General features: G+C 44.5%; 1 protein-coding gene across 2 annotated transcripts in view; it reads left to right on the forward strand.

Moving 5' to 3' along the window:
* The window catches only part of LOC129380070 (uncharacterized), a 141307-nt gene that overhangs the window by 77188 nt on the left and 39066 nt on the right, over window positions 1-25053 (forward strand). Inside the window, exons 16-20 of one of the 2 annotated variants that reach the window (XM_055073945.2) lie at window positions 4472-4647; window positions 12715-12978; window positions 19566-19690; window positions 23201-23277; window positions 24553-24712. In XM_055073945.2, coding sequence (XP_054929920.1) covers window positions 4472-4647; window positions 12715-12978; window positions 19566-19690; window positions 23201-23277; window positions 24553-24712 — 802 coding nt within the window. Of the gene's footprint in view, window positions 1-4471; window positions 4648-12714; window positions 12979-19565; window positions 19691-23194; window positions 23278-24552; window positions 24713-25053 lie in introns of both variants that reach the window. The other variant, XM_050183262.3, reaches the window with a different exon arrangement.

A 25053-nucleotide genomic window follows, 5' to 3' on the forward strand; every position in this document is an offset into this window, starting at 1 on the left:
GTATAAGAACGTCTGAAATTTCGGATGCAAAACCCCTTCGCCGTCTGATTTTTCATACGTTTTCCCACGCCCGCAGGTCCGAAACGGCATTGATCGAAGCCACCACTGCCGCCATTTTGATTGCCTCCCCACCTTGAACAGGCGCTCGCACATAGATCTGCTGGTAGCTATAGCCATCTCTGTGGCAACGCGAGGCCTAGCTACTTTAACATTTGCTGCCAAGCTTCTTGCTGTTTGGCCTACAAAAGCCTATAAAATGTTATTGTTTACAAAATTAAGTTCTTTGCCTACCCAAATAAAAATGTTTGCAACACATCATGGGAACTGTCCATGCGAAGGCAAGCTTAATTGGTCGCTGTTGACTTGGTGCCTTGCTTCACTGTTGAGCAGCACTTACTGATTGCATAGTAATAACAAGCTTTGCCAAATGGCTACAGATTACTGCTGTACTTTTCCAAGTGTTTCAAAAATATCAGTTTTTCTGCTCCAATACTGCTTCATAAAGCTGGTGTGGCTGCTTCTAAACTGCTCGTGAACATTTTTCCTGCTCCAAAAATTGCTACATATCCTAAACTGGCTGGACCACCTCTGTGTTTGTTATTTAGCTGACACTGCAAATAAGCAACAATAAACATATTGGAGTACATTAATATTTGTATTCTATTCAAAATCTAGATATGTATTCCAATATTTTCGATCATTCGGTTGCATATGAATATTCGAAACAAATAGAATATATTGGTGGCTGTGCTGGCGCAAACACAGTTCTTAGCGTTTGCTTCTATCTAATCTGAGAATGTGTGTCTGACTTTATGCTGAATTTTGTGATAATTCCATGCTGCTGGGTGAAATTACGCCTATAAAGTTCACTCAACCACTGGACATTGTGGGAAAGCGAGCTTCTCAGTAGCAAGGGGCACAAGTTTGCTGACAGCAAGGGTGCACTCTTTTGTAGCACCACCTCCAATCTTGAGCATATGGCTTGACAGCAGATGCAATGTGTGACAGCTTGCACAGTGTTAAATGCCTCTGAGTTTATGGGAATTTGATCTATAGTAAGGCACAGGTTGGCGAGAACAGACAGCTAGTGGTAATTATATAATTTTCCAAGTTAATTATTCAGTTTCCTAAGTTAACATCAGCCAGATACACATCATTTAGTATAATGGCATGCTAGTCTAATTTCCTTCCATTGAAAATATAATTGCAATCTTCCAACTGGTTAAAATAACCAAACTTGCTATTAAATGCATGTGCATATCATTATTCAATATTTGAAGCTAAGTATTTGTATTTGATTCATGTTCGAAAATTTTGATATTCGTATATCCTTGCTTATAATGTAACCACTTATTGTGCAGGACCTGATGTAATGCAGTCTTGTACAAGTCTCGTTTATCCTCCCATAGACTTCAATGTATATGCATATACCACCTATAGTGCAGTCGCAAATGCATTTCGCATTTGCTCGTTGCCATGCGAGTGCAGATATCATGTGCACGACCTTGGCTCCTCAATGCTGTAGGTTTAACCTGTATTCCACAAATTCATCAGTTCAGAATGTTTTCCACATGTGAGCTTTCATCGTTCCTACCAGTATGCACACATAACAACTTTTGCTATACACATTCACGGTATTTTCTGGGTAATCGCCAATGAGTCCCGCTTTACACATGCTGCCATTAGTGCAGCCTGTGCACATGATCTTGTGCCATATCAATGTGTATTTGGCTATGGCTGTAAACGTATATCAAGGGTGAGCTTCTCATGACTGCATGTTGCCCTATACCCCCCACCGGTTTGGCCTAAGTGCTGTTTTGCCAAGAGTCAATGGCCAAAGTTGCAGTTTGGTGAAAAGCCAATAAAATGTTTTGTAGTTGCTGTATGGCACTTGGAAAAATGGAGGAACCATCTTGCTAACAAAAGTGAGGGCACATTCCACTCGTTTGCTTTGATTCCCAGACATACGTGGGTGCTTGGTCTACATGTGTTGCACAAACATGCCATTGAAAAGCGTTGTTTTGGTTAAAATGTGGTACCGCTTATAGTGCAGAAATTTGGTACTCTGGCAACATATTATAAGCGTTATACACACACTGTATTCTTATTCCATGTCTTATTTACACTTAAAACTAGAGGTTTGCAAATGCCGAATAGTAGATTTCAAATTGAATATCAGAAAATTTAACACAAACTTTTATGCTTCCAAATTTTGTGCAAAAAGCAGTGTTGCACATGCTGAAGAGGTAATTATCTAAGAGGCTAATTTATTATCAAAATATCTACAGAGATTCCATAGCTACCTTAATTCTCCACAAGAAAAGTAGGAAGATACCTATAAAGGTACCTATAAGAGGTGCACCGGTGGCGTAGAGGTAGAGCATCCGCCTCGCGTGCAAGAGAACCGTGGTTTGAATCCCGCTGCCATGCAATTTACCACCGGAATTAAAAAAAAGAAAAAAAGAAATCCGCGTGTTGATAAAATTGCATAAACAGGCCTGGAGTGCGGCCTGATCCCGGTGACCAGAACCGGTAACGCACTCCCTCACCAGAGCAGGATTGGCCATCCTGGTGCAGTACTTGGCCACAACCTCCTATATGAATACAAGATACCTATAAAGAAAGGGGTCAGACAAGGAGACACAATCTTTCTAATGCTGTTCACTGTGTGCTTGGAAGAAGTATCAGGGTGTCTACCAACCAGGAAAAGCGGGAATTCTCAGGGATTTTGAATAGTCTGGAAATACTCGGGGAAAACTGCTTGCTTACTAGAGAGTGACAGCATCGGGTGACATAGTGTCAGCCTGTCTTGACATAAAACAAAGTTCTGTGTCACTCAGGGAATTTTGCAAATGCACTCAGGGAAAACCTAGAAAACTCGGGGAATTTGGGAATGTCAACTTGGTAGACACCCTGAGTATTCAAGCTATTAAACTGGGAAGGCTTAGGAGTAAGGATCCACGGCGAATATCTCAGCAACCTTCGGTTTGCAGATGACATTGTCCTGTTCAGTAACACAGAAGATGAGCTACAACAAATGATTGAGGACCTTAACAGAGAGTATAAGAATGAGGTTGAAGATTAATATGCAGAAGACAAAGATAATGATCAATAGCCGGGCAAGGGAACAAGAGTTCAGGATTGCCAGTCAGCCTCTAGAGTCTGTGAACGAGTACGTTTACCTAGGTCAATTACTTGCAAGGGACCCTGATCATGAGAAGGAAATTTACAGAAGAGTAAAAATGGGTTTGAGTGCATTTGGCAGACGTCAGATCTTGAGTGGAAGTTTACCATTATCATTAAAAAGAAAAGGGTACAATCAATGCATTCTACCGGTGCTGACATACGAGGCAGAGACTTTGAGACTGACAAAGAAGCTCGAGAACAAGTTAAGGACTGCACAAAGAGCGATGGAAAGAAGATTGCTAGGCATAACGTTGAGAGACAGGAAGAGAGTGGTGTGGATCAGGGAGCAAATGGAGATAGCCCATATTCTAATTGACATTGAAAGAAAGAAATGGAGCTGGGCAGATCACATAATGTGCAGGTTGAATAACCGGTGGACCATTAAAGTTAAGGAATGGGTGCCAAGGGAAGCGCAGTCCAGGACAGCAGTATACTAGGCGGGCGATGAAATTAGGAAATTCTTGGGCTCTAGTTCAAATTGATTGGCGCAAAACAGGGGTAATTGGAGATTGCAGGGAGAGGCCTTCGTCCTGCAGCGGACATAAAATAGGCTGATGATGATGATGATTAATGATGACGTGGGAGCTCCAAAGTCAATAGCCACCACTTGTCAGTGCTTTCCTAATAAAGTGGCTGAAGAAAAAAGCCTTGTTTAAGTGTAACAGTTGTATTCCCCACATGCTACAAGTCACAGCTACCATATTTGCATGGTTGTAACGCCAAGTTCTTTTTCCAAAATTACCAGCCTAAGAAAACCCCCTGAGTTATACCAATCTGCGTTATGGTTTAAATACAACACAAATTGTGCTCTTGCAAATGCAGCAGGCTCAGCTGTCAGGCCATTAATCTGTGTGGGAAAGACAACTCAGGAGCAGGTGTGGGCCTCTGTACTGAGAGAACGTAGCTCGATCAATGAAAGGGTGTTGGGTAAATGGCACAAAGGGCCCTCATCAAATTAGTAACGCTCATCTAGGGGCTTAAGGCCCAAGTTCCCAACCTACTACAATGACTCTGGACAGCAAGGCCTGTTAGCAGCAAATGTCTCGATGCATGCTTATCTGGTCCATCAGTGCAGCACTTTGTACTCCTGTTAAAATGAAGAGTGCTTCGTTGAAGTGATGTGGGCTAACCTTAAGTACTCTTAAATTATAGGCGTACGAGCAAGCATTGGTTAGCTTGTAATGCCATCATTGTGTGCTTCTGCTAGTGTACTTTATTAGTGCGGTAAAACTTGAGGCCTCCTGACATTTAGGTCTCTTGATGTTCACATTTCTTTTTATTCCAGATCACTGTATGGTGAGCTTTGTTAAGCCAGGCCTCCTAGGAACCAAGAATGAGTTCCGGAACCGATTTGTGAACCCTATTGCCAATGGAGCGTGTGCAGACTCGACAGTTCATGACGTAAAACTGATGAAGAAAAGGGTCCACATCCTCCATCGCCTTCTGGACGGATGTGTGCAGGTGTGTGTCACAGACAACACAATACTTCTGAGTTACTTTTGTTTTTTGGCATCACATACAACAGTGTATGCTGTTTCTTGTCGTTTGTCAGAATTTTAAGACACTTTCATGTGCCGCTGCATTCGACATCTGCCGCTCATATAACTGAGAAATTACACTGATGGCGCCTAACCAGAATAAAAAGCCAATATAAGACCTCGTATGCAGAGACGAGCATTTACAGTGTAAGCTGAAAAGCACAAAAAAATAAAAGGAAGAGATATTGACAAGAACTCAATTTTTATTAACCATAACGATGGCAGACAAACAGGGAATGTGCACACAATTACCGTAGCGACTTGTGCAAGCTTGTAGTTTCACCAAAACTTTTCGGCAGAATGTATTCCACGATGAATGTCTAAGTTCATGCAAGTAGCATTGAAGCAATATAGTGACACACCGTGTTGCCACCGCTGAAATGCGTTGCATATGAGTAGTATATGCAGCTAGGTTCCTCTCATGTGCATCCCTCTAGATGCGCAGCAAAGTCCACGCACGCCATGTGTTTGAATATATATATTCAGACAAGATTGTCTGAGTATACAGTGGAACTTTGTTGATACGTTCATGAACGTACTACAGTAAAACCTCATTAAACCATGCCCACTGAAACAGAGTTTCGTTTTAAAAGTAGTAAAGTCATATCCCCGACACTGTGGCCATTGAACATAATGTGTTTTGTATGTGCATAAACGATACTAGCTTTTTGCATATGTATCAGTTAACAAGCTGTGTTTCCACTTTTTGTTGTGCAATCACGGCAGTACTTCATCCCCATCTGTGGCCTGGCAGAACAACAAGCCTCAGAGATCAGAACAGCCGCCAAGCACAAATGCAAAGGGAGCTTGGAAGGGTGAAGCCACGTCAACATCAACATGATTTCGGCGCCGTTCAAGAGATCATTCTTTATTCTATGAGAAAGCTTTGTGGTGTCGTGCAAGCCAGGAGTCTCGTCATGCCGAAGCTCGGACAAAAGGCCATGTGCTTAGCTTACAAGAAATTGGACATCATTCGTGCTATCGAACGTGACACGAAGAAGTCAGCACTGGCATGCGAGAGGGATCTACCTTTATCTATGGCGTGTGGCATTTGGAATGCTAAGGAAAGTGCTGCTGGCAGTGCTGCTGCAACCGCGAAAATATGTTGCCTAGTAGGGTCAATTTTTCCTGATGTGGAGGAGGCGCTGGTGAAGTGGTTAAAAGCAGCGCAGTTGAACCCCTACTTGTGGAGAAGTTCCTGGTTTTCGCTTCGCAGATGAACCACAACAACTTGTATGCAGCAATGGCTGGCTGGAGAGGTTTAAGGCGAGGCACGGCATAAACACAAGAACCATTTCAGGAGAAGGTGCCACTGGCAACGTGGATGGTGCAGAACAATAGCAAAATGGTCAGCTGAGGCACATCTTGACAGACTACCTGCCCGACAATATCTTCAACATGGATGAGTCGACCCTGTTCAAGCTGCTGCCAAACAGGACGCTTGCGTTTCTAAAGATGAGACATGCACCACCAGCAAGCATGCCAAGGACAGGATTTCAGTTGCATTCGGAGTTAACGTGTCGGGAACTGAAAAACTTACACTTCTCGTGATTGGGCAGTCGGCCAAGCCTAGATGTTACAAAGGCACCCGACTGCTGTCTGGACTCATCTGCCACAGCAATATGAAAGCGTGGATGAGTTCAAAACATTTTGAGAAGTACATGCCCCTCAATCACTGCTGTTTTGCGGCAAAGAACAGAAGAGTTATTAGGCGCATGTCACGCTTGATAACCTTACGGCTGTGAAGTTGGTATTTCTGCCTGCTAATACCACAGCGATTGCTCAGCGCTTGGACCAAGGTGTTGTCAGAGCTAATGCGAGAAGGACCCAGCTCTGGCAACGTTGGGTTTTGAACTGTTATTTTTATTTTTTATATCGCACTGCTATATCGCCTCCACCTTGACGGGCGCTGCACATGGAGCGAGTCGTGGCCTGTGGCCCGGGCCTGAGGCAAGGGGTGCCACAGTCTCATTCGGGCTGTGAAACAGCTCTACAGAAAGAATCTGCTGCGTAGAATTCTTCTAGCCCTTGAGTGTGGCAAGGCTGTTTCAATTAACTTGCTAGGCGCAATTCACCTGCTGGAATACTCGTAGCGGCAGGTTGAATTGGCAACATTGCAGAATCGGTTCAAGTGCACTGGCTTCACATTGTGTGCGGGTGATGCAGAGGATGGTAGCAACACCGTCCACCAGTCTTCTGACGCCATCAACCAAGCTGGTGAAACTCTGCTCGCTGAAGTGGTGGAGCGGCACAGTGTTATAGAAGGCATTTCTTTCACCGACTTCAGAGACATCCACAACAAAGTTCAGACTTCTCCAGAGATGTCTGATGAAGCCATTGTTGCCTGTGTTGTTGCCAAAGTGTCGCCTAACGACAGCAATGCAGACGACACAGAAAGCGACAGTACGGGCGATTTAGGCCCGACAGTGGCAGAACCTGCACGTTATGTCAGCCTCATGCGGGTGTTAGCCGAGAAGAGAGGGCTGGTGGAAAAGCTGGCTCGTAGCTTAAGAGAGTTGGAGGCTGCTGTCGTCACTACCACCAGCTTGTAGGGTCTATGGGATCCAAGATGTGCATAATTGTTTTAAGACGGTGATAGGGAACCAAAACAAAACCAAGCTGGTGGCATGAAACGAAAATAGTAGACTTTTGTTGCGTGCAGTGAATAAATACTGTATGTTTTTTGCCCTTTCATCGCACTCTAAGTTCAATTTTTTATAGGTAAGTGGGCGGTCTTACGCTATTTCGGCTAAGCAGTACTACCATTTGGTACGTACTCTTCCCGAGCTCTGGCCAACTATGGTTTAACGAGGTTTCACTGCAATTGGGAAAATGTAAGATGTGAAGTCACTAAAAAATTTGGCAAACTGACTTGTAGTTAACATCTACGTAATGTGAAGTGTTGCGCGAATAGTTGCAGCGCGAGACGCCGACGCACGCTGATCTGGCGTGGCCCGAGTGATGCAATGTGCACATTGTTTTTGCAGTTTCATCAACCTTACGTTTGCGCTCCTCGAATTCAGCCTGGGTTTTTTGGGTGGAGTGTTTTGGTGGGAAGTTTTGACGTGCCCACTTGGCGCAAATCGTTGCTACGCTGGACGCTAAGGCGTGTGGAGCTTGTAGGGTCTATGGGATCCAAGATGTGCATAATTGTTTTAAGAGGGTTATAGGGAACCAAAACAAAATCAAGCTGGTGGCCATCTCAATACAATGCCACAATGCCCACAGAGCAATACATGATGCTCACTGCAGGCTTCCCGCTGCAAGGAATGGCACATTTGGGTTATCGCCTATTAAAAGCATAATCGAATTATCGATAATTGAAAGCATGCAGTATGCTTTCAGCAGCACTATGCCACACACGGTGCGAGCCAGATAGGTGAAGATGCTTACTGCAGTGGGCAGGCAGTGATAGCGGTGAATGGCAACTTGTGATAACACGCAAAGAGATTTGCTGGTACCGGAATAGGAAATCATGTGCGCGGTGGTATTTTCATGTGACACGGGCAGGCGAGTACAGTAGGGAAGTCGCCATTGTGAGCGTCTACTGCCCTCAATCTTGTGTGTCTCGTACCTTTTCATGTTGACATGGAATATAGCAGCTGGAAAACATATGACATGGTCGCAGGTAAAATGAAGTGTAACTAGTGTTTTCTTTGTTTTTATATATACAGTTGAATCTCGATAATTCAAACTCAAAGGGGCTCGAAAATTTGTTAGAAAAATAACGTTCGAATTAAAAGAAGGTCTTGTTTTCGAAGTATTCATACACCATAGCACGATGCACAAATGGTGTGAATCATGAAATATTGTGGTGCGCATACACACAGTGAGCGATGACCACGAAACTTCCCACGCTGGCCAACACTTGCTTCCCGATAACGGCAGAAAATGAAACTTCAAGAAGCGGGCTAAACTGGCGGCATCGACACAGGCGCAGAGGCGGGTGCGTGGGGACTGTTGAAGATAAGGGAGTTACGAGTGAGTTGAGAGGGAGGGCGAAGGGAGCGTAGTTGCAAGGAAGGGCAGGAGGGAAACTGATTTGTTTTCCCGCCAGCTTGCTGGATGGCGCTAATTACCTCTGCCACCTACTGCCACCGAAGCAGTGGAATTGCCGAGGCTGGACTGCTCCACTGCTGCTTCCCTCTGCATTCTCGCGTGTTTTTCCTTTGTCTGCTGACAGATTGGCGCTGTGTTTACCTTTCTTCTGTAATCTTAATGTGAGTCGTGTCTTATCAAGGTTACGAAGTCATTGCCGCTGATCATAATTATGTTGGTGTTCTCTCTTCTGTTGCGGCATCCCACATTCGAAAGACGAGAAGAATGAGGTACAGCCGGCACCTGACATGTGAACAGGGAGCAGACAACTGACCAATAAACTCTCGTATGCTATCATATGGCACCAAGGCTGCCAAATTCGAGCCCCTCGTTGAAAAAATAGCCAGAATAATAAACAAAACCCAGAGAATAGATGCTTCACTGGAGTGGCATGGGGAAAGAGGGGGGTTCTCATCTCGTCAAGCAATGAATAAAGTTCAGGGGAAAACACTCGCCGCGGTAGCTTTGTGGTAAAGCACCACACAGGTAATGCAGAAAAAGCGCATCCCACCGTGATTCCTTCGAGCACGTACGTCCCCTCACCCACCGCAAATCAGGGGGGCCCCTGATTCGGGTCTGTCTAGTTGTCTCCAACAACCTTTCCATCGGGACATCAAAATTTAGGCATGTCATTGTCAAATCCAAGCACGAACGAGACCAACCAGGCCAACCAAAACAAGCGCGAGCAAGAGCTGACGCAAGCAGACGATAGTGCGAAACAAGCGGTCTGGCTGAACTAAATGCAAGCAGGAATAGAGCGGTCGGGCGGGTCCGCATGATACCAGTGTCCCGCGCGTGCGTCACTGTAGGGGCCACTCACTCTTTTTGGTCTCCTCCGCTAGTGGCTCGCTTGCCACTGGCAAGCCACGAAAAATCAGCCCAAGAACGAACCCTCCCGTGGCACGCGTTTTGCTGCTAGTGTGGCTGGGGCATTATAGCGCGACACAGAAATGGCGACCTTACCATTTGAGAGAGGGTAAAATTTCTGCCACGGTTCTCTTTTTCTCACGCGTGGCATTCAGGGGTTTCTCCTAAGCCTTTCCTCTATGGTGGGGTCAGAGCAATGTTGGTCGGAGGCACCGCTGTATGATTTGGTGCGCTGCTGAGATAATTGTTAGAGCGCGGTATGTTTGAATTGACCATCCCAAATGCTTGTACATTCATATTATTGGCCATTTTCGCCCAGTGTAATACACGCAACTTTGACGAGACCACGGTGTCAGTTCAAATAAACCGGAAGTTCGAATTAAGCGTGTTTCAATTAAGGAGATTCAACTGTATATATTGTGGAGATTGAGGAATGCGCTGGCACTCGCCTATTCTGCCATCCCTACGCCTCTGCCCCGTTCCCTTCATGACTGTTGTCCGCGGTGGCACTCCACTCGCAATGGATTGCAATGGGGGCGCTCGTGTCGTGGGGATAGCCGCTTTGGCTCCTCCCGACGGGAACGCTAGTCTCTTACTTGCGGGACAGCACTGCTACATACATGCTTTCCTCTTGTCTGCCGACACCTTTGTGACTAGGACTTGAGCTTGCGCATGGTGCCTTTGCTCATGCAGGAAGCGCATACTTTGGGTTGATCCTTTTTGGATGCTAAGCCGAAGAACTAGTACCTAGTGCTCGCGCAAGGTTGTACAACGTCGAGCTGCACTTTTCGGAGGCCCAAGCCGAAGGAGGTTGCCCAAGCTCTCGCGAGTTGGCCCTTTCGTTATCGCAAGAGCAAGTAGTATAGCCGCCGGAACTTTTCCTAGTGGCAAGTACCAGCTTGAGCCTGTGCTCTCGCACATGCTTTAGGGGCGCCCCTATCTGTGTTTTCACCCTTGGTGCGCGACCCTTTTCGTTCTCATACCACGTTCTGAGTGCAGATAGTGTTGCCTCATTCTGCGAAGAATCTTCGACGAGGCAATCGTCAAGACAGACAGCGGCGTTGTGCGACAGAGGCGACGAGGTTGACAGTGGCCCATCTTTGAAACCGACTCCAATGTTCACGCAAAGTGCGCTGTCATCGATAGAGTCACTCATTGATTTCATGCATGCTAAATTATAGCTGCCACTGTTCGCGCAGCCGCTGGACGCGATGCACACTGCGGTTGTGAACCTGAAACTTCCACGAAAGCAAGTGCAGATTTCTGACTATTTCAGCCGGCCTAACGCTTGACATGCTGTTTAGAGGTATAAACAAACATCTTATTTTTCACAGCCCCCTTTCTACAATGTCAATTCTTTATCGTAAGTGGCAAATTTGTTTTTGGAGCTACGAAGGTATGTTCAGCAGCCCTTCTTTTTTTATTTTTTTAGTGGCAGACCAGATATAGCAGTGATTGGTTATAACGATCGGATTTTTCATTCTTCTTGATATCGTAATAAGTGGACTGCACTGTGTGTGTGTGTGTGTGTGTGTGTGTGTGTGTGCGCGTGCGCGTGTGTGTGTGCGCGCGCGTGTGCGTGTGCGTGCGTGCGTGTGTGTGTGTGTGTCGGCACTGGAAAATCGTACAAAAATTAATCGCATCAATGAAGTTCTACTGTATACAACGTGGGTTTGATTCCACTTGACATTTGAGAAATTTTAGAAGATTATTCTTTTGTCATTGAAGAATGGCACATGATGGCACATATCCAGTGACCCAAGTTTGCATCAACTTCAAAGGACTTAGTTCATTGAAAAGCAGCACACATACAGTGGCTCAAGTTGGCATCCGAGATGCTCATTGTAGAGTGATACATACCCAGTGCCACATACCCAGTAATCCAAACAAGTCGGCACAAAAGAGGTTCATTTAAAAGCGGCCCATACCCAGTGTCACATACTAAGTGACCCTAGTTGGTCCAATGGCTGGTTTCCTACATGGTTCCCTCAGCATAGTATTCTGATGCTCTACGCATTAGACCATGAACTACCCAGTGACACAACTTGTCGGGGAAAGGGTTAGGGACACAGAAACACCACTGGAAAGTGCATGAAGTATCCTAGGAATGGTAATCGCACTAACACACATGTGGAAGTTTTTATTATTCGTTTAGATAACTGTATAGAGTGTCCTTCGATTAATTTGACCCTAACGAGAGCGACGAAATTGATAGAGTTATCCGGTGGGTCAAATTAAACAAGATCCAGAGAAAAACACCAAAACACACCACTGATTCATTTGACAATATTTGCTCGAGTTTAACTCCCCTCCGAATCAAACGTGCACCAACTTTCTGTGTGTCAAAAGTAAAAAACTAATGTTAAAATGACTTCGAGCTTCTAACCAAAGTAGAAATCTGACACGCACCTAATTTTTTCGATGACAGCTGGTTTCCTAAAGTCAACTTCGTTGCATGGTTTTTAAAGTCAATTTTGCCGCAATACAGTATGTTATGCGGTAAAGCCTACGAACTTTGCAAGGGCCGTTTTGCTTTTGTATCTGATTGTATTGCACAGGCAGTTTTCGGCCCAATATTCTTGGAAAACAAAAGGCACCCGTTAAAATCAGGTAAATCCTGTAATCAGACATTGTGAGCTACCATTATTGCTTGAAAATCTTCCTAAGGTGGGTTGAGAATAAGTGTTTTTGGCTGGGGATGACTTACGCACAATGCATTTGCTGTTCCCTAAGCTCCACTGATACAGACACTGCCACTAAAGGGGTCATTATTACGGTCACCATATGGATCAGGCACACGCTTGTGAAGGGGTCACTTCAAATTATCCAGCGAATGCCAATTTTAGGATCAAAATAATGAACATTTTGGCCCATAGGAATGCATGGGGTGCCAGTCAGGACCTTCAGTTGGAGTCAAATTAACCAAAAAATCTAATTAACTGAAGTCAAAATAATGGAAGTCTACTGTATAATAATATATCTAAGCATGCCATTGACTGAGGTTTGACTTGTTGCCTGCTTGCAGCGCTGTGATTACGGTGCCCTGGCTCCATTCCTGCCTCCCAAGTGTGAGTATGTGATAAGCGTGCGGCTGTCGGAGGTGCAGGTGGCACTATACCGGCACTTCTTGGAGCACCTTGCTCGTGGCCGCCGCCAACAGGCAGGGGTAGGCACTTCGCTCTTCTGGGACTTCAACATGCTCCGCAACATCTGGACGCATCCAATGCTGCTTGAGTTGAGCGCTGAGAGGCTTGCTGCAAAGGAACTTCTCAAGGAAGAGGACGACGAGGTACTTCTTTGTACAGTCATAGCCTTCTCTATGTTACACTGCCTGCTTCGGCTGTGCTAAAGCTGAGGGGTCACATAGAGGGTGCTATTTTCTAGAAAATTGGTCACAATATACCTCTCATGCCCGTTCTTGTCAGAAGAGTTGGGGTTAGAATTACTGTAATAGTGTTGTGTTCAGAATTCTTTCTTTTTTACTTTTGTAAAATTTTAACTCTATACCATTGTGCTCTTTTTCCTTTTGTCTTTTTTACTGGTTGTGCTAAATTTTTAGGCACTATGAAACAGTACCGTACTTATTCAATTCTAACGTGCCTGCGATTGTAATGCACACTCGTTTTCCATGAGCAAAAAAAAAAATAAAGCGTATAATGCCGCGCACCTCGTGCTTCTATATAGAAATACTATTTTCTTTCATTTGGAAAAAACAGATTTATTCCCAATACACTAAAGTTGCGATGAATAAAATATAAATAGAAGCTGCGTACCTTGCCGCTAAGATTTTCACTGCACTGGTACGAGTCGCGTGGGGCAATAAATATAACTCGTCGTCGCTATCAGACAACTCCTTATCGCTATCAACAGACCAAAGCATTTTATCCGTGGTGCCGTCCATGTCATTCGAAATCCCGCATTTTTTAAAGGCCTTGTTGACCATAGCAGATGGGATCACGCACCATGCATCTTTCACCCATCCAGCAAAGTCCTGCAGCAAGGCACGCTTCATTTATTGGCGGGCATGAGTTCATGGCAGCCACTGTCAAGCCATTCGGTGTAGAGTGCCCGAATTCTATCTTTCACTGGCTTGTTCAAACAAACATCGAGTGGCTGGAGCTGCGATGTCATGTCGCCGGGTATCACGACAAAGTCTGTGTTGCATGCAGCCAGCTTGTCCTTGATGCACTAGTAAAGGTGGCACCTGAACGTGTTGAGCACTAGCATCCCACACAGACCCAAACTGCTGCCGGGTCTCTTCCGCCTAACGTTATCAATCCAGACAGCGACCAAATCTGTAGTCATCCAACCTTTTTCATTTGTGCCCACAATCACGCCACTCGGAAACGCGATTCCTTTCGGGAGCGTCTTTTGTCTGAAGATAAGTTACAGGGCAGCTTGTGCAAATCCGCAGTGCAACAAAGCATTGCGATGACTCTAGTTTTTTCGTGGCGGTAAGAAACGAAATTCTAATGACTTAGTAATTCTAACGAAATTCTGAATGACTTAGGACATTAGCGCGAGCAGGGTTGCCATCAGTTAACATGTGAGCAACATCCAGCATGGCTATTTCAATGTCTCTAGTGCAGGCAACACTAGAGCACATTGTAGTGTTTTCTAACTGCTGAACATTCCAACCACTATTTGCACACAGAGCTTTCTGCAACAGCAGCACCTGAACTGTCACTGTCGAGCAGTGCATAGCCATTGTCAGTAAAAGTCTGCATTTCCTTGTCTATATATGCAGCGAACTGCAAGAAGTTTGAAGACAATGAGCTGGTTTTGGATGCTGTGCCTTGCATTGGGCACTGCTGCTGGAAATCGTTACCATGACAAGTCGGTGCATACCAATTGCCGCAGAAGTGACCTTTCTAGAACATCGTTGATAGGGTCCTCTGATTAGGCTTCAAATCATAGGCTCTGAACCAGAAACAAGTCCTTGTCTCACGAAATGATGCAGGATGTGCGCACATGTAAACAGTGTGCTCTAGGGAATAAAGCCAGTGTTATGCTCTGGGAAGGCTTGTTGTTCTCAGATGAACGTCGACAATCATCATAAACATATAAAAATTAGTCTCTTTAGCTGCACATGGCTATATACTGCAGAAATAAGAAATAATAGGAGGGAAAGTTTAACTTCCTCTTGTAAAAAAATTAGAAAAGTCTTCGTTTAGGCTAAATATGCCTAAACAAACTTCACTTTTCTGAAGAAATGCTCGGTTGTGATTTTATGATCCAGAGTTGTTGCGTATCATATATACACAATGCAGTTAAAGGTACATTTTAAGAACATTAAGAAAGGCATTTCAATTGCAGAAGACTTGAACAAAGTTAGCGGCACCATTGAAAAAGCTTGACACATTCCTTTAAAAAAAATAAAAAAATGGAGTGTAACAAGTTTCTCTAAAATTTGATGAAATCAACATTGATTGATTGATAACTTCAGTACCTAGGCCGGATCATTTATAGACTTTGGCATGGTGTCACTTTTTGCTTTACATAATTTTTAGGAGCGTGACCTAAGCTAAAAGTAAACTTTGTTCCTCTTTCTCCAAGAGAAATTTTGTGTTGTCCTTATTTGCTCTTGGAATATTGCAAGCCAAGCTTCATCATAAACACTGTAGGCATTTGAATTTTCTGACCTATAAATCAGCAATAATGGTGCTATAAAAAGACTATAGCATGTGCAAACATTATATTACACTACCATGTTTGTTCATATGTGTGGGGGACAAATCTCTTCTCTCCTTCGCAAAACAACCCATAGCCGCATTGTGTATCATATATGTTACAGCAATTTATGCTTGCCTGACAGAACCACCTCAATGTCCTTTTCGATAAAAACATTGCAGTAGGCTGATCAATGAAGAAACACCTTCGTATTTCTTGTAAATTCAAGTGCATAAATTGTGAAAGTAACTTGTTTATTTAGGAGCATTTTGCACATTGCATTGTTAAAGAAAAAATAACTCAATTTATTTCCAGTGCTACAGCTGCTATGCATTTCAGTGCTAGAGAGGAAATGACCTTTCATAATGAAAGCGGCGCGTTGTCTTCGTCACCATTTGTGCTTTATTGGTCACAGATACCAAGCACACAGGAGTGGTATTATCAAGCGATCACTTTTAGAGATATCACTATAATTTTCACAAGACTGCATCAGACTTGTCGAAGTATGCATCTGACAGTATTCCTGGCACTGTGCATAGATAGTGAGCTTGGCATAGCACCAGAAACACTGAAGCCGATTATGTCAGCGCATCTGTGCCGAGTCATGTGAAATCTTGGGAAAGTAATAGTACAGTGAAACCTAGTTAAACCGTAGTTGGCAGGAGCTTGGAAGATGTACGTACTAAACGGTAGTACTGCTTAACCAAAATAGCTTGAGATCGTCCACTTACCTGTCAAAAACGGAACACGGAACTCGGAGAGAGTGCGATGAAAGGGGCAAGAAACATGCAGTATTTATTCACTTCGCTTGACAAAAGTGTTATTTTCGTTTGATGCCGCCGCGCCCTAGCAGCGACAACAGTGGCCTCAAACTTACTGAAGCTGTGTGCCAGCTTTTCAGCCAGCCCCCTCTTCTCGACAAACACTCGCATGGCATATTCCTTGTTCGCATTACGTATTCTCCGTGCACGAGCGCAATAGCGCTGCTGAAGTCGCGGGGCGCCTTTTTCATTGTGTGGGGTGCTTTTCTCGTCGCGACGATTGCATTCATGAGGCTGACGTAACGCACAGCTTCTGCCACTGTCGGGCCTGAATCGCCCCTGCTGTCGCTTTCCGTGTCGTCCTCATCACTGTCACTAGTTGACACTTTGGCCACAACAGAGGCAACGATGGCGAAAAGTCGAACCTCCTAGCCAACATCTCTTCGCGGTCGCAGCAGCGCTGCCAAGCAACTTCTTCGCGTTCCAAATGCCACACACCGTAGTCAACAGTAGATCCCTGTCGCGTGCCAGCGTTGACTTCTTCGTGTCACATTCGATAGCATGGACTGTCTAATTTTCCTTCTATGCTAAGCACCCGGCGTCTTTTTTATCCGAGCTTCGGCATGGTGCGAGTCCTCGTTTGCACGACGCCACAACGCTCGCTGGCACGGCGCCGAAATGATGTTGATGTTGATGTGGCTTCATGCGCAAATGCACAGGGCGCTTGGAGGCCATTGTTCCTATCTCTGAGGCTTGTTGTTCTGTCGGGTCGCCCGATGGAGATGACACACCGCCGTGTTTGCGCAATGAAAAGTGGAAACGCTACGTGTTAACCGACACGTATGCAATAAGCTGGTACGGTTTATGCGGATACAAAACAGATTATGTTTAATGGCCGCTGAGTCGAGGATTTGACTTTACTACTTTTAAAACGAAACTACTGTTTAACCCTTTCGCTGTCACGGACGTACCGGTACGTCATTGCGCTTCCCCCCAACGGTGTCACTGACGTACCGGTACGTTCTCTATCGTGCGTTCAAAATTTCGCGCCTGGGCGCAAAGCTGGCGCTCCTGAATTGGCCACGCCATCTGTTGACTCTTTCTACAAGTTCGTATATTCTCCCCGACCTGTGTTAATCCATGTATTGAAGAGTACGGTGCGACTGCCACTCCCCACTTTCTCTTTGCTGAGTGGCGCGGTGGCTCCGCGTTCGCTGGATCATGCGTCGCGCGCGTGTTGTTATGGGTTCAAGGGTTGTTCTGCCATCTCCGCTGGTTTGAAGGTTTTTATTTTTCTTCTGTTGGTGTGCCTGCTACGCCGCATCAAGTTCAGGCGCACGTGCCGTTGCCTCTCCGAAAAGAGTGACTCGATTGCTGCTTTCGCTCTCTCGCCGAACCCTCGCTTCCGACTTGCAGCAGTAAATGTAAAGCCCTTCGAACTTTGTTTAGCCTTTTTCCATCTCCCTCTGTCTTCTTGAGAACGCAACGTCCCATTTCTCTCCGTTGTGCGGGCGACTGAAAGCGCATCCTCCCAGCGCGCGGTTACTTTTGGATGGCTGAACGTGCGGGACTTTCGTCTGCTCATTGGTACGGTGGCTCAATTCCGATTTAGAATACGAGCCGAGCTCGGATTCGGACTCGGGCAGAGTCGCATGCGAGGAAGAGGGTTCCGCATCGTCAGATTCGGATGTTGAACGGATTTTATAGTCAGGCTGATGATGATGATGATGTTTACTAACAGCAGCTGCAGAACACTGAAATGTGCATATAGCATTGACTATGTTATTTGTATACCAATCATAATCAAAAATAAATTGCTATGTTCATTCCCTGTTATGCTCGTTCCCTGAAACCAAGCCGACACTGGGGGTGCGTCACGGCCAGAAAGGTCCGACAGCGAAAGGGTTAAGTGAGTACGGTTTAACGAGGTTTTACTCTATCTCCAGAAGTTATTGGACAGAAATACTGCTCAAGATCATAGTCGAACACAAAATGAACCAACGGCAACCTACACAAAATTGTACTCTGTCACCATTTTGTGATGGTTATGACGCTGTGTCTAATGGCTCTGATGGTAGCCTGTTGCCAATGCTGCAAACACAGTTTTGGTTTGATATTTCATTGTAACACGCAGGAAACTTTCAGACCTATCTTCTTGGAAAATAGGTGCATGGGTGATTTAGGTAAATACAGTACTCCATTTCGTCAATAAAGTGCTGTTACAAATGGTATGTGCTTTTATGTTGTTTAATTCTTTAGAACGTTTGTCTTATTATGCCTTGTATTGAACTGGTAGGTATTCCTTTGCGAGTTCAGTTTAACCGGCTTTAACAGTAGAGAGAGAGAAAGTAAAGCGATGATGCAGCACATAATTTGTGAGCACAAACTTGTTTATGTTGTTGTGTGTTAATTGTTTATAATTGTTTCAATATTAGTCTTTTATTGCAATTATTATTCTTAGGATACTTCATGTACTTTCCTCTGTCTGTGTTTCTAACCGTTTCCCCAGGCAAGAATGTGCATGACGGAGCTAAGGCCAGAGAGAGGCCTCTCCTAGCCTTAGTGCAATATGATCCGCCGCCTGCACGATACGAACGGTACTGCTCTCGCGTGACGTGCGGGTAGCGGCAGGGCTGTCCGTCTCTACATTGAGCTTAACGAGATCACGGAAATGAGGTGGTTTGCTTGCTTCTGAACTCGCAACTTTCTTTCCCAAATATCGAGCATAAAGTTGCAAGTTCAAAAACAAGCAAACGACTCTGTCAGACACTATAAAAAAACACTCCTTCCGCAAACAGCAGCGCAAGCTCAAAGAGGAAGTCTACACGGTCACAAGCAGCATCGTGCTGTGCAGTCCGCGATGCTTCATCCAAAGAAGGTCTTTAACGGCCAGGAATTGGAATAAAACAGGCGAAGACGGCAGAGGCCCATGCCACTCACTTGTAGCAGATGCGGAAATAAATGTGCCAGCACTGCACTGAAGAAACAAATGAGCACTGGGCCATCATGCTGGCAACTTATGGCTGTGTTGTAACAATTAGTTTGGAGATTTCTGCCTGTAGTCAACCACCATTCATTTCTGTACAAGAAGTGGGCAACTTCATTGCCAAATAGGCAATTTGCTGACTTGTCAGTCATTCAGTCTTGAATGCCAACTATTGAATGCCAGACTATTGCCAGCGACTGCACTGTGCAGTTTGGGGTTCCACATGACTTGACCAATGGCAGCTGAGGAGCATGTGAATTTTTGCTACATTGCATCAGCATCAACAGTCATCGGGAGATGGATTCTGCCACAATATGTTTTTCTCGATTCAGTTTTCAAAAGCTGCTTTTTGCTGTTCTCACATACGCCTAATTTTTGTTGTTTGTGCTGTTTTATTTGCATTTCTGCCCCGCTTTAGGAGTTGTGTTTTAGTGTGCAAGTTCCTTGTTCTTTTTCTAGAGCGATATGGCCTCCTTCATTGATGATGGGTCATTGTCTGAAAAGAGCACCCCGGATACAAATGATGATGCTGATGCTGTCATCTGTTTGGACGATGATGGACCCAAGACCAGGTCCCAGAAGAGGTTCGTTTGTGACTATCCGAATTGTTTTGTTACTTGGCTTTAAATTACAGGGGCGAGTACCTCCTAGATGTTGGCTCAGAGTTTGTCATTATCGCGAAGCGGAGCGCTTCGTATCTACAATGCTTTTTAAAATAGAGCACTTGAAAACTAATATTGAAGATGAGGCCGTTTGTGCAGATGCACAGCAAACATAAAAATTATATTTACAGGACAGCTAAATACAAGGTATAGAAAACAAACTAGGCATTAACACCAGTGTTCAAATGTTGCTCTAATGGATAATGAAATACTGTCACCGAGTCATGGTACAGACGGTGTGAAGAGGTTGGCAGCAAGGTTGAACGCTAGTGCAGACCTGATGAAGCAGTTGCAGTCAGCGGTGCTGTAACGTATCTGGCTTGCATACGGAGGAAGCAACAGCCAGTCACCCTTTCGCCATTCACCAGCCAGAGCTTGGGCACGGTGATAGAGACGCTGGCTTTGCCTAGGTTAGACGCCCTTGCAATGTTTGCCAACTGCGAGCTGCGGAGCTAGATGATGTGCATGTGACCATATGGCAACCTAGCAGTGACCTTTGGCCAGGAGCTTGGCAGGCTGCTACTACTGTGCCCTGGACACCGTCTTCTTGATCCTGCCACATCTGCCACGCTCGGGATTGCCTCTTTCTTTTATTACGATAGCAATTATATGCACACTCCAGGTGCATTTCTGCCATTCCCGTTGCCATGAGGTTCCGTATTAAGTTCAAGGGCAATAAAATTGCCCCGCACCGTATGCTGTATGTGCGAGGAAAGGTGTGCGAGGGTGAGCCGGTGAACGCGGCTCGATCGTACGTGTGTGAGTGATAAAGGCAGGCCAGAAGCGCACTCTCTTGACGAGCGCGAATCATGGGGGTGAGGCGAGGGAGGGAGGGGGTGTTCTCCTCTGGCATCTGCTGCTGCATCGAGGCCGTGACTGCACGGGCCTCGTGATCTTCTATGTTTGCAGAGTGCACGTAGTGCCAATAACTTTGTATGCCCTGTGCTTTCAATGTTTCGTTGGCGTTGTTTCGTACTTTGAACAAGTTCCCTCAAGCAGGCCAAATCAGCAACAGCAAAGTCACTGAAAAAGTCGAAAGGCCTGACCATACAATTATTAGGAGCCTTGGTGGTCATACTGTGATGGGAGGCAGCGGGTGTGCATGTGTATAATTAAGGAACATGTTTTATGTCCCATTTCTGGGCTTCCTTTACACTCTTGGTATTCTTCACTGCAATACATTAAGTATGCTTGCCCACGTAACACCCCTGTATAGCGTTGAAGCTGACTTTCAGGAACAGGCAATACGCAATGCTTTAAACCCTTGCCTTTCTGTGCATCAATGCCATCAGCGAGGATGGCGAAGGTGGAATAGGCACCATTGCCGACAGCAATGAATCCTTTAAATAGTAAACCTGACACCGAACAGCAAGAGGCTTGATAGCAAATGTCAAAGCAGCTAGGCCTAATGACAGAACGAAATTACTACTCTGGCTGCCACTATGTGCAAGAGCGCTGGTTCGAGGCTGCAAGGTAATCAAAATGGAGAGAGGGATGGCTTCATATAATGTTTCAGACCTGTGGTCATGGCTAAAGTCCAAAAGATTGGACATCTGAAACTTCACTTGTCCTTATACATTGGCTCTTCACGGTATCTGGCAGTGCCACAAAGGTGCCCAAATTATTAGGTATGTCCCAAAAATGAATTGTTCACTGTGATTGCGATTGCAATAAAGCTATGTGTTGCTTTTCAGTCTCTGGTGATCCAAGTTTGCTGCTGCTTGTGTGCTGCATACCCACCGTGATGGTGTAGTGACTTTTGTGTTATGCTGCTATGCTGCAGGGTGCGGGATCAAATCGCGGCCACAGCGGCCGCACGTCGATAGCGGCAAAATACAAAAATACCCATGTACAGTGTGCATGTACAATGTACACCCATATTGGGTGCACATTGAAGAACTCCAGGTGGTAAAAATTAATCTGCAGTCCTTCCACTATCACGGCCATGATAATCATATCGTCGTTTTGACATGTAAAAAAAGAAACAGGTTTCTTTTGCGTCCTGTGTCTAAAGCTAGGCTATCATTAATAAAGTGCGTGTATCCTGAAAAAAAAAAAAAAAAAAAATGTGGTCAGGCCAAGCATTAAAAGAAATACGTGCTATTCCCTTCTTTTCCCTCGCGGTGTCATGTCCACATGATTTTTGTGGATTTTAATGTTTACAGCTTGGCAGGGGTGCCGCTGACAGAACATGAGTATGTGAAATAAAGGTTATGTTTTGGCAATAAGAGTTTGGTGGTTTCCGTTAGCAAAAGCACATTGCGTGCACTAGAAATAGAATGCAAGTTAGGACTGCGTTGTAAGGACTCTAAGTTAGGACTCTAAGTTGTAAAGTGAAGCACCGTGGAGATTTGTCACTAATTGTATGACTTGTGAAAAATTGAAAGCATTTTTTAACTGCATAATCACATGGCTACATTGTTTGACAGCACTGGACCAATTTTTTTTTTTTTTCGTGTTCATTGCTTTTATGAGAAGCTGTGGACCCATTAATCATGGGATTGATTTTGATTTGCTACAGCATGACAAATAATTCATAATGCCGTTACTGTGACTCATCCTGACTGGCTCAAAACTTGCATTGTATTGTGACATAGCAAGCCTTGTTGCTATCATAGCTGGCAATCATGTGGGTTCCTAATTAACTGATGTGCCCTGGGCAAACCAGTTAATAAGTAACATGCTAATCACACAAGTGCTACATTTGGTCACAGTTTGCATAATTGCTGTTGCCCTGGTGAGCCGAAGATCTTTAGCAGGCTAGAACCGTTGCTGTTCTGGGTGTAGTTACTCATTTCACTTTGACCTCGGAGCTAACTGTGCCACAAACAGTGATGTGGCTGGAAATGATATTGTGCTAGTGGCAATATATTTTGAAGCTGTGTTCAACAGAAGCATGCTGAGCACTTATTACACTGCCTGGCTGTGTCTTGCTTATCTGCTAGTGTAAACAGGTCAGCAGTCAGCAGTGTAAACGACGGCATTTTTGCACATTTTGAAAGAGAGAACTGCCATTATTTTTATTTCAAAAACATTGTTACATGGTTGTGAGTTTGTTGAAAAGCTCCTGGTATTGAGCTAGACGATGAGCAAAACGTGAACAAGGTGAAAGCAGAAGCCGTTTCGACAAGTGGGCTTGTCTTCTTCAAGTCCACTTGTCGAAACGTTGGCTCCTGCTTTCACCTTGTTCACATTTTGCTCATTGTCTTGAATTTTCATCTCCTGCATTCCCCGTGTTTTTCCTGGTATTGAGCTAGTCATTCTAAGAAAAATTAAATACTTATTATTATCATAGTCCCTTTATTAAATTTTAACATTGTATTCAGTGCGCCTGTGGTAATAATTTGTCTGCATCTGCATCATAGTGGTGTCTGTAGATATCTATATACAAATTGATTTCATTAAGCTGCATTGTTTGTCTTTTAGGGGTAGGGAGAAAAACAAAGACGCCAAAGATGACGCAAGCAGTGGGGATGAAGTTATATCATCATGGCAGACGAGGAGCCGAGGTTTGTTGTCTGCATGGCCATCGTGCTTCAAACTTGCATAGTTTACTGAGTTGTGGTTCGTAACTCTCACTATCTGTGTGTGCGTGTGTGTGTGCATGTGTGTGTGTGTGTGCACGCGCGCATCAGTAGGGTTGCTGTTTCTGTGCTGCTTTTTTTTTCTTCCTTGCTCTCTCGTTTTTTCTGCTGGCCGCATGCTTAAAACAGTCACCAACCCACATAGCTTGCAGTCAACAAAACATTTGCGAGGCTAATTCAACCTCTTCATAATTCATAACAAGGATCATTAAACAGTCCAAATGACTGAGTGACTTATGTATGCACTGGGTGGGTATTTCACAGTAATGTGAACCAAACCTAAAAAAAGAATATGGTGCATCTGGGGCAAATAAGACTTGTGTCATATTGTTCATAGTAGTTGTTTTGAGTTAGACTATTTATGAAAGTATGGATAGTTACCTGATTAGTTGAGTTGTGCAAATGTTCATATGTGTTATAGGGCATAAGTTGTATTGAAAAAGCCTAATTTAGGAAGAAAAGAAACCAGCTGCTTGTAGTGATCCAATTGCTGTTGCAATTGTGCTAGACTGTGTGATTCAAAGAATGCACTTCAAAAGGTGCAGCACCAGTTTTATGGCATCTTTTATTTTTTAGGATCTACACTCTGCCCCTAAACTTGGAACTACACCATCCCTCCTGCCTCACCCATACCTTCCACCTTGTACGATTGTTGTATTCCCACAAATATTTGACAGTTTTTCATTTGCGTATAGTTTAAGGCAAAAGCAATTTCACAAAAGTCTAATGCAGTTGCTGGGTGATTTTTTAATGGCCCAATTTTTTTAGATCTATTGATTATATACGAACCTAGACGTGTCGCAGAAGTGTGGACTATTAGGACAAATGTTTAACGTCAACCGAATCTTTGACAGCCGTTATGTGAATACTTCATTTTAAACTTAATAAAATTTTCTGGTTGTTTGTAGCACAGGTCATTTCTGCAACTATGAAGAGTTGAGTGGCTGTTCACAGGATCCGTGCAAAACACACTGTACGAATTGTTGATAAACAGTCCACATATTCAATAATCAAACAAGTTTTAGTATCTATCACTATATTTTAATGTTTTTGTCTTCCACTTTCCTGTTTTTCGAATTCTAAGGCTGGCAGGTCTGCTCACCATTTTCAAAGTTGGCCACAGTGCACTTTGTAAAAACTCTTTCCCTTGAGACATTGAGGTGGGGCAGGGGAGTTGGACCACTATCGCGTCTTGTACAGGTAATCCAGATGAACGGCCACCCACGCCACCAAGACCAGAAAAGAAGCAATGGTGGGATCAGTATATTTCTGAAGAAGACATGGAGAAGCTGCAGATCAGTGGGAAAATGAGTCTGCTGTACAATATCCTCCAGGAATGCGATGCTATTGGCGACAAAGTGTAAGCCACTTCACCTGTTATACTTTTTACATAGGAAGGTGGTACTTTCCTCAACCAACTGCTGCAGCTACTCGCTCAATGGAACGCACTCGTATAATAAACGCACCCTCAACTCGTGCTGCTGAAAGGCATTCAGTGTTAATGAAGTGTGCATGCACTAGTTTAGGGACCAGCACGACAAGCTGCTTGCTACAAATTGGACACATTTTGCCTTTTGGGGGCTGAAAACTGGAAAGCTGTCACTGTTTGCAAATAGCGGACCTAAAATTTACTGCAAAGCTAAATTACCTGACACATTTTTTAGTCATTACCATCTTATTTCTAAATTTCTGCTGTTTCGA

Source organism: Dermacentor andersoni, chromosome 4 (genome assembly GCF_023375885.2).
Source record: "Dermacentor andersoni chromosome 4, qqDerAnde1_hic_scaffold, whole genome shotgun sequence".
Taxonomy (NCBI): Eukaryota; Metazoa; Arthropoda; class Arachnida; order Ixodida; family Ixodidae; genus Dermacentor; species Dermacentor andersoni.